The sequence below is a fragment of the Peromyscus maniculatus genome, chromosome 7 (genome assembly GCF_049852395.1).
Source record: "Peromyscus maniculatus bairdii isolate BWxNUB_F1_BW_parent chromosome 7, HU_Pman_BW_mat_3.1, whole genome shotgun sequence".
Classification (NCBI taxonomy): Eukaryota; Metazoa; Chordata; class Mammalia; order Rodentia; family Cricetidae; genus Peromyscus; species Peromyscus maniculatus.
The window spans coordinates 40631256-40642679 of NC_134858.1; the positions used below are offsets into that span (position 1 = coordinate 40631256).

The 11424-nt window shown below is 54.4% G+C and overlaps 1 protein-coding gene across 1 annotated transcript in view; it reads left to right on the plus strand.

The window, feature by feature from the left end:
* Nectin1 (nectin cell adhesion molecule 1) overlaps nt 1-10196 on the plus strand; it is a 63161-nt gene extending 52965 nt beyond the window's left edge. Inside the window, exon 6 of the mRNA XM_042280731.2 lies at nt 6095-10196. Coding sequence (XP_042136665.1) covers nt 6095-6639 — 545 coding nt within the window. The 3' untranslated portion in view covers nt 6640-10196. The remainder of the gene's footprint in view (nt 1-6094) is intronic.
* The last annotated feature ends 1228 nt before the right edge of the window (nt 10197-11424 follow it).

Sequence of the window (11424 nt, forward strand, 5' to 3'; positions counted from 1 at the left end):
AGGAAGACAGCAGGGCTTCTCAGAGTATGACCCCAGCCTTCCCACTCTCCCTCTGGCTGACCTCATTGCATGCTGGGAAATGTAGTTCTCACAACTTCCTGGCCTGATCAGATGTAGGTCGTTTCCTGCCTGCTGACCTTCAGCATTGGTTGTGGAAGCAAGCCCAGACATTCTCTTTGACCTTAGATCAATCTAGTTCTAGACTATAAACCCTAACTCCCGTTCACCTCATATCTATCCAAAGCCCCCGACACTGGGCCACCCATCTTACTCTGGAAACTAGGGACCCAGAATGAGAAGTCTCATTGCTCTGAGGTCCTGCCCATTCAGGTTCCCAGAGGGAAGCCTGCAACCCTTCAGAAGCAGGGCCAGGCGGGCCACTTTGTAAAAGGACCTGAGAGACACCAGCTGGGCCCCCAGCAACAAGAGCAAATGACGCCAGTGCTTCTCTACCTACATGTAGCCCTATGTTTCTGCCTCTAACCCAGAGACAGAGGTTGCTGGCCGACTGTGACAAGTGGAGGGGTGGAGGAGAGGGGCGGGATGCCCCTTTCCTCCGGTCGGCAGGTGGATTAAGTCCCCATAGCCATCCCTTTCTTCTGCCTCCCTCACTTGATGCTTGTATTTTGACATCTTAGCTGTCCCTCTGCACTCCACAGACCTGACGCTAAAGCAGGCTAAATAACGTGGGTTCCCTTTGGTCCCAAAAGGGACCACAGGAACAGTAAACCTGTGTTAGAGGACCTGGGCTAGGGAGGTCAGAGGTAGAGAACCAAGTATAATCTGTCCCTAAATCACTGCTCTCCTCCTAACCCTGACTCCTATAAAATGAGGTCCCCGGGGTGTCCCAGGCCCACTTCATCTGTGGACGGAATGCTTTTCACTGCCTGGAGTAAGCCTCACCTTTAAGGCAGAGCCATGGCATGAGAGAATATGTTCTTTTACCCAACAAAGGTTTCTTTGCCATGTGAGCTAGGCATTTGGGATAAATAAGTGAGTAAAACAGAACAAACTCCATCCTTACAGGGTCCAGAGGTGATATAGGAAAAAAGTGAGAGAAGGTGAGAGAAAAGTCGCTGTGCTGGAGATGAGGGCCTTGTACATTTCAGTTTTAAAGGTGCTGGGTGGGGAAAGTGTTCATGAGTAGGTAATGTTCAAGCCAAGCCCTGAAGGAGGTGATGGCATGAAGCTCCAGTCTGTGGCAAAGAGGTCTCAGCCTTCAAGAAAACAGGGCAAGATGGTGTCAGAGGTAAGGCAGGGCACAGGTCATGGAGAACATTCTAGATTCTGTGGCTTTGGGTTTTCTCTGGGAGTAAAACAGTCATTAGGAGCTCTGGGCAGGGTAGCGATGGGATGTGACTTAGGCTTTAACGGGCTCTTGCTGGCTGCCGTATCAAATACAGTCCGCAGAAGCAAAGGGTGTAAGCAGTTAGGTATCGATAGCAATAAATAATCCCAGTGAAAGATGGTGGTGTCTTGGGTGAGGGTGGTTGGGATGGAGTGGCAAGAAGTGGCTAGATTCTAGATTTATTTCAAAATATAATTTACAGAGTAGTTGGGGACACCAACCATTCTCATCAGACAGATGATACAGCAAACCCTGTCATCCTGTGATTAGTGGGGCCAGAAAATCCAATCTAGCTGAGTTAAATGTAAGAGCACGGTATTTTTCATTGGTTCTTTGCTGGGAAAGCAGGAAAGTAACCGTGGTGGGGCTTAGGTTATGCACAGCGGTCACACTGCAGTGAGTCAGCCCCAGAAGATGAGTGGCTACTTCCCTCAGTGAGTGAAAGGAGAACCAGAACCAACCGTGGTTAATCCTAATTTGCGTTTATTAGCAATGAATTTGTAATTAATACATTGGAATGTGAGATTGTCTAAAATAGAGTGAAGGGTGCTGGTGCTGGCAGGGTGTGGGGTGTAAGCAAAGGCTTACTTGTTTGCTTGTGATTAGGGACTCACTTGACGCCAGGTCTGGGAAGCTGAAGCCAGAGGATCATAGGTTCAAGGCCAGCCTGAGAAACTTAGTGAGACCCTATCTCAAAATATGAAGTAAAAGAGAACTAAAAATATATAGCCTGGTGGTAGAGTACTTGCTAGTTTGTGCTAGGCTCTATGTTAATCCTTAGTAACACACAGAGAGAGAGAGAGAGAGAGAGAGAGAGAGAGAGAGAGAGAGAGAGAGAGAGAGAGAGAGAGGAGAACCCACTTAGATAGCAAGTATAATGTGTTAATCAGCTTGCTGTTACTATCATAAAATACCTAGGATAAAGAGGAAAGGTTCACACACCTTTGACCCCAGCACTTGGGAGGCAGAGGCTGGCAGATCTCTGTGAGTTCAAGGCCAACACAGTGAGGTCCAGAACAGCCAGGACTACATAGTAAGACCGTTGTCTCGGTGGGGGTGCGGAGAGGGGGAGGGGGGATTCAGTCTAGCATACTGTGTCAAAAGTTGCAGTCCATAGTTGTTTGACATAGACTTTAGGGCCTGTGATGAAACAACATCGTGGAAAGATTATGAGGTAGAGTAGCTCATTCACTCTGTGGAAGCCAGCACACAGACAAGGGACAGGGTCCCCATATCCCTTTCAAGGACACCCCTCCCCCAATGACTGGACTTCCTCCCGCCAGGCTCCAGCTCTAAAGGTACCACCACCTCCCAGTAGTGCCATGAGCGAGCAACCAAGCCTTTAGCACCCGGGCCTTTGGTGGGGACAGCAGTGAGGTGTGTGACAGAGGCCTGGCAGGCCAGGTGCTAAGGCCCAGCAGGCCATGGGGAGTTGCTGCTGGTCATTGAGATAGAGAGTGGCCGTGACTTTACAGTGGGAATTAACCTGCGGACGGTGGGCAGGGCAGCTAAGAGGGAGAGACCCAGTGAAGGCCCAAGTGAGAGGCCCAAGAACCTTCTTCACACAGCAGAACCCAGAGAGGAACAGTGACCTAACAGGCAGGAGTCAGAGTAGACAAATGCTGGTGGCGGTGGGAGCCCAGGGAAGGGCTGGTGAGTGGAGAGAATGAGGAAGGGTGGACAGCCGCCATGTTGGAACAGGTGGGATTTGAGTTGGTGATTCCAGAAGTTTCTCGACTCCGTAACCTTAAACGTTAGTTCCCCAGGATGGTCCCATGGGCAGGAAGATGGGGTCAGGCTCCAGGAAGCTGGGAAATACTCTATCCTGTATCTATCTCTCTCTCGTAGTCCAGGGTATGGGAGAAGGTGAAGGGCTCCCATGTGTCATCTAAGCCAATGTTTTTCTAAGTGCTTGTCCTACTGTTTCTTTGCTGAGCTCTGAGTCAATGGCTCAAGGTTCCGTGGGGCACACTTTGGAAAATTGTATCCCAGAGACCTTCGGAGATTCAGTTCTGCAGCTGAGCGAGAGCTGTGTGCTTGAAGTGGCTTGGGAAGCCAGGGGGATCACAGTTAAGTCATGAAATGGAGATGAGCTCTGTCGTGAGCAAAGATAGGGGACAAAGGTCCAAAGACAAAGCTCCACTGGGAAGGCTGGGAAAAGCCCAGCAGTGCAGGTGGTTCCAGAACACTGAGGAGGGAAAGCCGCGGACCCAGGAGTTCTCGTCTCAGCAGGCTAGGGGCACAGTTCAAAGCAGCAGGCAGGTCCTTCCATATGGACACCTCGATTACTATCTTGGCCTCTCTGAGACCATACCATCCTTTGAGACTGGGCCAAGTCCAGCCTCCAGGAAGCCTTTTCTAAGTGCATACCACAGCGTTTTCTTTCTCCTGCACTCCTGAGCACTTCCCTGCCAGCTCCCTCGATGTCTGCTGCTGCTGCTGCTGCTGCTGCTGCTGCTGCTGCTGCTGCTGCTGCTGCTGCGACTCCAAGCATGTCATTTGGTTCCGTAGCAATGCTGTGACTAGAAAGAAAGATACTTGGGGTTTATGTCATTTGGTTCCGTAGCAATGCTGTGACTAGAAAGAAAGATACTTGGGGTTTATTTGCTAACTGAATAAGGAAGTAGACAGGTGAGGGTGGGCCAGGAGTGGTGGTGACCTGTAACCTCAACGCTCAGGAGGCTGAGACAGGAAGATCTCAAGTTCAAAGCCAGCCTGGGCTGGTGGGGCCTTGTTGGAAACCAACCAAGCAAAGAAAGACACGGAGGCAGATGTAGAGGATCAGATCTGAGGAGAACTGAAGTGGAGGAGGTAGGCTGAGAGTACAGATGTGCAAAGTACTCCCTTCCTAAGGGGCAGTGAGCAGATGGGACCCAGGAAACCAAGAGGAGCTTGAGACTGCTCCCAGAGATGGGCAGTCAAGACAGATGTCAGTAAACATTTATGGACCAGCTCCTCTGTGACCTGCACTGAGGACACAGGAGTGATGATCGGAGAACCAAGTCCTGCTGGCTTGCGCTCCAGCTCCAGGCTTAGGAAGCCTCTGGGTGGCCACAGCTCAGCCATGTGATCTCAGGCAAGTGCCCCGCCCCCTTGGGGGCCCCTGTGTTTTCACTAGCCTTTCCAGCCCGAGCCACAGGAAAGCCTTTCCCCCATACAGAACCTCCGCCCTGCTCCTGCCTGCTTGCCAGCAGCACCCCACACACTCACATGGGGCCCATGGGAGGAGTGCGATTCCGATGGAGTGAGTGATGCTGAGTCAGGGAGTGAGCTGGCTGCAGCGGGTTCCCAGGAGCAGACACACACACACGGGCACAGACAGACCCAGTACCTTGGCCTTGGCCCTCCTGGGCCAGGCTGAAGAGAGCACTGGACAGCAGCAGCCTTCCAGGCTTGCCCTGAGTCTGCACCCCAGCTCCTTACCAAGACCAGTCATGGTCTCCGGTGCCACCCTGTGGTAGTGCTGGGAACCGTCTCCCTGTGTCTTGCCCTGGGACCTCTTGGCCTCTGGCCTGGCCTGGCTTCATCCTCTCCCATCCGCCTCCCAGGCCTGGGAGAGAAATGAAAAAAGAGACAACAGGGTTTTCAAAAAAGTCACCCGCCTAATGACTCTCTTCCTTCCACCCTCTTAGTCTTTTCCCCACCTTTATTACCTTTTATTTCTACTCTGTCTACATTTTGACTTTCCTTTTTCTCTTTCTTTCTTTTTTTGAGACAGTTTTACTCTATAGCCCAAACTGGCCTTGAACTTACAGCAGTCCCCCTACCTTAGTCTCTCAAATCCTGAAATTACAGGCGCGAGCCATTACACCTGGCTCAGTCTGTCCTCATTATGTGCTCTGCATCTCTTTGTGCACACTTCGTTGTGCCTGGCGAGGCCTGTGGGCCATGAAACATGCTCGTACATGTATGTGTTCCTGGTCTGTAAACGACATGTGGGCCTCTACAACCTCTTTCTGCCTGCACTGACTTTGTGCCTACCATCTGTCCCTTTTGGTGTCTCAACCCTGTACTCCAAGCTGGCAATCCCAACAGGTCTCCACCTTGCCCTGCAGGGCCAGCCCACAACCAAGAGTCACAGCCGTGGTTTGTAGCACACTGGCAGATGACTGGCCCTCACAGGGTATCTACTGAGTCAAAACTTGGAAATCCATGTTCTGTGCATCCGGGAGGTAAAAGAAATCAGTCCTGGAATTCCTACTAGGCTCCTGGTGCTGGGACAGTGGCGTCTCCATGTCAGGCAAAGGGACACTGGTGATGTGCACAGGGTTTATATGCAAAACAAACAAAAAGCAGCAATGTTCTATCTGATTGGCTAAGTGGCTCTGGGTAAGTTAACCTCCCTAGCGGTCTCCTGCATTGAATAGAAATGAGCAGCAGACTACCCTGGGAGGGTGGTGACAGTGAGGGGCACACAGTTGGGTACATGCAGATGTGCTTCTGCACCATGATGGGATAGATAAAACAGGACTGACACTGTCTACCTCCAGGGATGGTCAGGATGGGAAGGTTGGGTGCTCTGGGTACTCTAGCTGCCTCTCTCTCCTCTCTCCTGCCTTTTTCTAGCTCCCAGTGCTGCAGCTGGCATGACCTCAGGGAGGTGGGGTGCTAGGAACCTCTGGAACCAGGACTGCTCAAACGTGGGGTGTGGACATCCTGTCCTGGGCCTTTCCCTCCCCTGCCTCCCTACACCCCGTCCGAAGAGCAGACACTGACACTGCCCCTCCATCTCTTTTCCTCACCCAGAATTCCCCTACACCCCGTCTCCTGAACATGGGCGGCGTTCCGGGCAGGTGCCCACAGCCATCATTGGGGGCGTGGCGGGGAGTGTCCTGCTGGTGCTGATTGTGGTTGGAGGGATCGTAGTGGCCCTGCGCCGGCGCCGGCACACCTTCAAGGGCGACTACAGCACCAAGAAGCACGTATACGGCAACGGCTACAGCAAGGCAGGAATCCCCCAGCATCACCCGCCCATGGCACAGAACCTGCAGTACCCGGATGACTCGGATGATGAAAAGAAGGCCGGCCCACTGGGCGGGAGCAGCTATGAGGAGGAAGAAGAGGAGGAGGGCGGTGGAGGGGGCGAACGCAAGGTGGGCGGACCCCACCCCAAATATGACGAGGACGCCAAACGGCCCTACTTCACTGTGGATGAAGCTGAGGCCCGTCAGGACGGCTATGGGGACCGGACTCTGGGCTACCAGTATGACCCCGAACAGCTGGACTTGGCTGAGAACATGGTTTCTCAGAACGATGGGTCTTTCATTTCCAAGAAGGAGTGGTATGTGTAGCCCCGCCTTCTGGAGCCTCTGTCTGTGCCCACTTCTCCCTGGCCCCCACCCGCACGACCCCTGCCCGCCCCCACAGCCCACTGCCCCAGGAGCTCGACAGAGACTTGACCAGCTGCCCTCAACCAGCCCCAAACTCCTGGGGAGCCAGGGGAGCTCAGGGCAGACCCCACTTGGCTTCGTTTTTTTATTTCCTCCCTCCCTCTCCCGCCCTTCCCCACGGTGTTGTGTTCGACTGTGACTTGGGTGTTGCTGTGTCTCTCCTTTAAGGACCCCATCCACTGCCCTCTGTGCAGGGAGCCCTGTTCTTGTCTTGTGTCCTCGGGCATCCCTCCAGGGTTTAGGGAGCCAGTCCTCTTCTCCTATCCCCCAACACTGGAATTTGTTTGTGTCCTCTTCCCTGGGGACGGAGGGCAGAGGGGGCTTCAGGATGAAGAACACCCTCACCCCGCCCCCATATGCTGCTCCTCTTCCCAGAGAGAAGTCACTCGATGTCCCCCGACTCTAAGCTGATGCAGCCAGTGCACCTAAGAGGTTTTGGGGGAGTTCTCCTTGGTGCCCAGGGGAGTCTTGTCTGTGAAACAGTGGAGCTGAGGTTCCTCCTGGGGTCCTGGGCAGTGTGTTTTCCTGGTGAGGGTGGCTTTATGTTTTCTTTTTTTTTTCCTTCTGGCCTACAAAATGAGGTTGGCCTAGCTCTCATATATCCCTAGTCTCTACTCTACACAGTGGGTGACCCCAGGTGGACTCTACCCATGGTTCCTGTTACGCCTCCACCAACACATGCACGCACGCGCGCGCGCGCGCACACACACACACACACACACACACACACACACACACACACACTGCTGCGTCTATACCAGTCTCCCACAGTGCTCTCACACCTTGCCCAGGCTAACCACTGCCCCAGGCCCTACCCTCTGCTCCGGCTCTCACTTCTTCCCAGCTCAGGGAAGTCCACAGAAGTGTCCAGAGACAGCTAGGATGGACCACCCAGCTGCTGCCGCCCTAAGATTTTGGGGTAGCTCCAACCTTTCAGACAGTGTGCACGTTTCTCGGATTTCTCTTTATCTGTCAAGAGCTCACAACACTTGACTCTTCTGGAAAGCCGGGGCTGGGACCTCAGGAAGGCATTTGAGGCAAAGAAGTATTTATATGGCGAGGGCAGCCTCGTGGAAGCTCTGCAAGCATTCTGGTGACTGAAGGGGACTGCTAATGTCTCACACAGGAAGGCCAGCATACATGTCACAGGTCTCCAAGAAAGTGCAGGGGCACCCAGGAGCCTGCTGCTTGTCTACAGTCCGACCCCTACTCAGTTTCTCCTGGTGCCATGCTGAGATGAGGGGGACCGTGGAAGGGCCCGCCTTTGCATGCAGACTCCCTCTTTGAATGGGACTCTGGCTTCTTCAGCCATCTGGAGTTGGGCTTTCCCTTGAGTGCACGGAGAAAAGCCCCCTCCCAGCCCTCTGTCCCGAAGCTCAAAGTGCCTCAGTTTTTCCATCTGTGCCCCCCAGACTCCCCACATTCTAAATGGGCATGCCTATGCCCTGGGGTAGGCAACGTGGGCTGCAAGAGCCTTGGGGCCCGCCTGCTAGGACCTCCGCTAACAGCCCAAGGCGATGCTCTGAGGGATAGCAAGTGTGGGGGGAGAGGGAGGCAGACCATTCTGTGCCCCACGGGCACTGACCCACCCTGCCATAGGCTTCCTAAGGGAGCCCCGGTCCTCAACCCGTGCCCCTCCCTGGTGCTGCTATTGAATTCCCAGGCCAAGCGCCATCTCTGGCACCCCTCAGCCCCCCAGCTGGGGCCCTTTGGCCAGGCCCTCACTGCCCTAGTCCCAGCCCAGGCTGCCCAGTAGCCACGTAGCAGAAGTCTGAAGCCATGCTAGCCCTGTGGCGGCTCTCCCCTCTTGGCATTTGGGGATACTGGATGGGGTGGAGTTCGGGGAAGAAAATTCTGGGGCCTTTCTAGCCACAGGGCGGAGGAAGATGGAGGAGCTGGGCTGCTTCTCCCAGCAGTATTAATGTCCCTCCTGTGTCTCATTGCCCCCCCTCCTCATGCCCATTCTGGCCCCTCTGCTTGGTCCCCTTAACCCCCAAGGCAGGAGGCGGAAGCTTGACTGCCCCATAGAGGCGTTTCTGTCCCTATGGAACCATAAGACTGAAAGGACTCACCCTCCTGCCTGCCCTGAACTTTTCACTGTCACCCCACCCCACCCCACCCCCGTTGTTCCTTATTTTGTGACGGATTGAGGAGGCCCTGGGCCCGGACAAAGCACCTAAGCTCCCCTTAAAGACACCTGCACGCCTTCCCCACCCCCAAGCAAAGCACAATTTATGGGGTCCATGCAGCAGGATCCCAGCTGTGGCACTGCTACCAGGCAGCTGCCACCTGGGCTAAGAGAGGAAGTGAGGCAGGAGTCAGTAGCTGGGCCTAAAGAGGACGGGCTTTCTTTGCCCTGTGTGTGGGGGGGGTGGGGGGGTGGGGGGGGCAGACAGGGGCTACATCCCGCTAACAGTGGAAGACCCAGAGCAGCAGAGCGGAGGGCATCCAGCCTCACCGCCATGCCCCCACCCCCAAGCTGAGCACCTGCCTTACTGCACAGAGAATAAACTTGGTGTGTTAACTGTGCCAAGGCCTCTCGGGTTGTCGTGTCTGCTGCCCCTGGACTCCTGTGTCCCTACAGATTCTGATATTTGTTCTGAAGTCCAACCACCCTCCTGAGTCTCTTTTGCCCAGACGGACCTGGAAAGAACAGAGCAGAACACAATCAGTGAACACATGCCCAGCACACTGACACACGCCTTCCACAGACCAAGCACAGGTGTGTGTGTGTGTGCGTGTGTGCACAAGTACACACACGAGGAGTGAGAAGCCCTCACTCATGCTCAGGCCCGAGACAGATGGACGGGGGCCCAAGCCCCGGGAAGGTGGCCCTCTGCCAGCCACCCCCCCCCCCCCCGTGTGCCCCAGCTACTGGTGCAATAACTTTCCTGCTGCCCTCGAGGTGGGAGAATCAGGACTCCTGTGGGGGGGGGGGGCACTCCTCTGAGCCCAGCAGACACTGCATTCCCTTTCCTGGGAGGAGGTGGGTACTCCCAGGCGTCTGGGGGTCCGGGTAGAGACATCCCCAAGCCTGACTGCCAACTGAAACACCCTCTCCTGGTGAGGGCAAGTGGCTGAAGTTGACCTGGGCCAGAGATACCCAGAGGTGAGGAATCTGGTCTGGCGGATGCTGCTTTCTGACCCTGGCTGTGAGGAATAGGCTTGGGGGCGGGGGTGAGTCTTGTTTTTGTTTTTGTTTTGACAAATGGAAACAAAATCCAGGAGAAGCTGCCCCGCTCACCCACCGCTGAGTGTGGCCAGCTTCCTTTGCTTCAGTTTCTTGTCACTGTTCTCCTCTTTGGCCCTGGGGACAGCCCAGCAGATTCTCCTGGTTCTGACCTGGGGAGGGGGGGGTGTCCCACCCCCTTTTACTTGTATTAAAAAAAAAAAAAGATGGGTTGAAAATGTACTGAGAAAAAAAATGTACTTTTTTATAAATAAAGTGTTTAAAACAAGCCCATTTGCCTCATATCACTGAAGTGGGTGTGGGCAAAGCTGGAGAAGGAGACACAAGCCAGACATCATCGGAGAGGATGAAGCAACACTACAGATAACCAGAGCACCTGATCCCGTGGCGGGGACTCATTGGGGTGTCCCACCAGCCACCTTGCAGGCATTCCTGGTTGAGTGCCTGCCGGCTGCTGTGGAACCATCCTTCCATGAGAAAATGTGGGCTGGGCAGAGCAGTAGGGTACAGGGGGATGGCTGGCGTCTGCTGGCCAGGGCCAAGGCATGTCGGGGCTCGGGGGGGGGGGGGTCAAGAGAGGGATGACAGAAATACACAGCTGGGAAAGCCTGCTTTGGCTAGAGCCACAGGCAGCCCCTGTTCCTGGTTGGTCCCCTCTTGCTTGGAATCCTGTTCCTCCCTGCCGGGTCCCCTGTGGCTCTGAGAAGAAAACCCCTGCAGTGGAGCACCTGTATGTTAGATCCCCAGAGATCCCTCTTCTGTTCTGAGGATGTAACACAGCCCTGTCCCCCAACAGGTCTCCCAGGTCCCAGTCTTACCCCTGCCCTCCCAGGGGGCTGGTTGGGGGAAGCTCTTCAGGTTCCTCCATCCCCTCCTCCTTCCCATGCCAGCAACATCTGCTTCCCATCTCCTGGGCTGGAATGCAGGGCAAATCAACCCTGAGGGTGGGAAGACAGGGGGCTTCAGGGGCTGCCCCCTCCTTCTCACCCCGGTGGCATCTCGTTTCACTGAGATCCACACCACAGAGCCTTGGGCTCTAGAGAGGGCAGGGACCATAGAAGCCAAGACAGCTGCTTAGCCAGCCCTCAGAGCCACATGGGAGCAGGGCCGCCTCCTCCACACCTAAGATTAGGTCCCCTAAGAAAGGCAGAATCCAGCATGAACGAGGAGCCCACAGCTGTTGGCAGCTGGCTGAGCCCCTCGCTGGAAGGCTAAACCAAGGCACCCAGGACAGACAGAGCTGTGTTTAGATGTTGATATTCGAATGAGATGCAAATTGGTTGTCTAAGCGGTTATTTCCTCAGTTTTTCAGGCTGTCTGTTTAAGTTAATTTTTAATTTGTGCGAGCAATAAATGCTTAATTACATTATTAATATATTGAAAGAGAGCAGTGGACAGAACATCCTAATTGGCATTTAACTAGAGCGTTCCGGCAAATTAGCCAAGACTTTCTCCGGCTTCGAGGAAGGAGGGCAAGCCAATTAGTCTCAGGCACA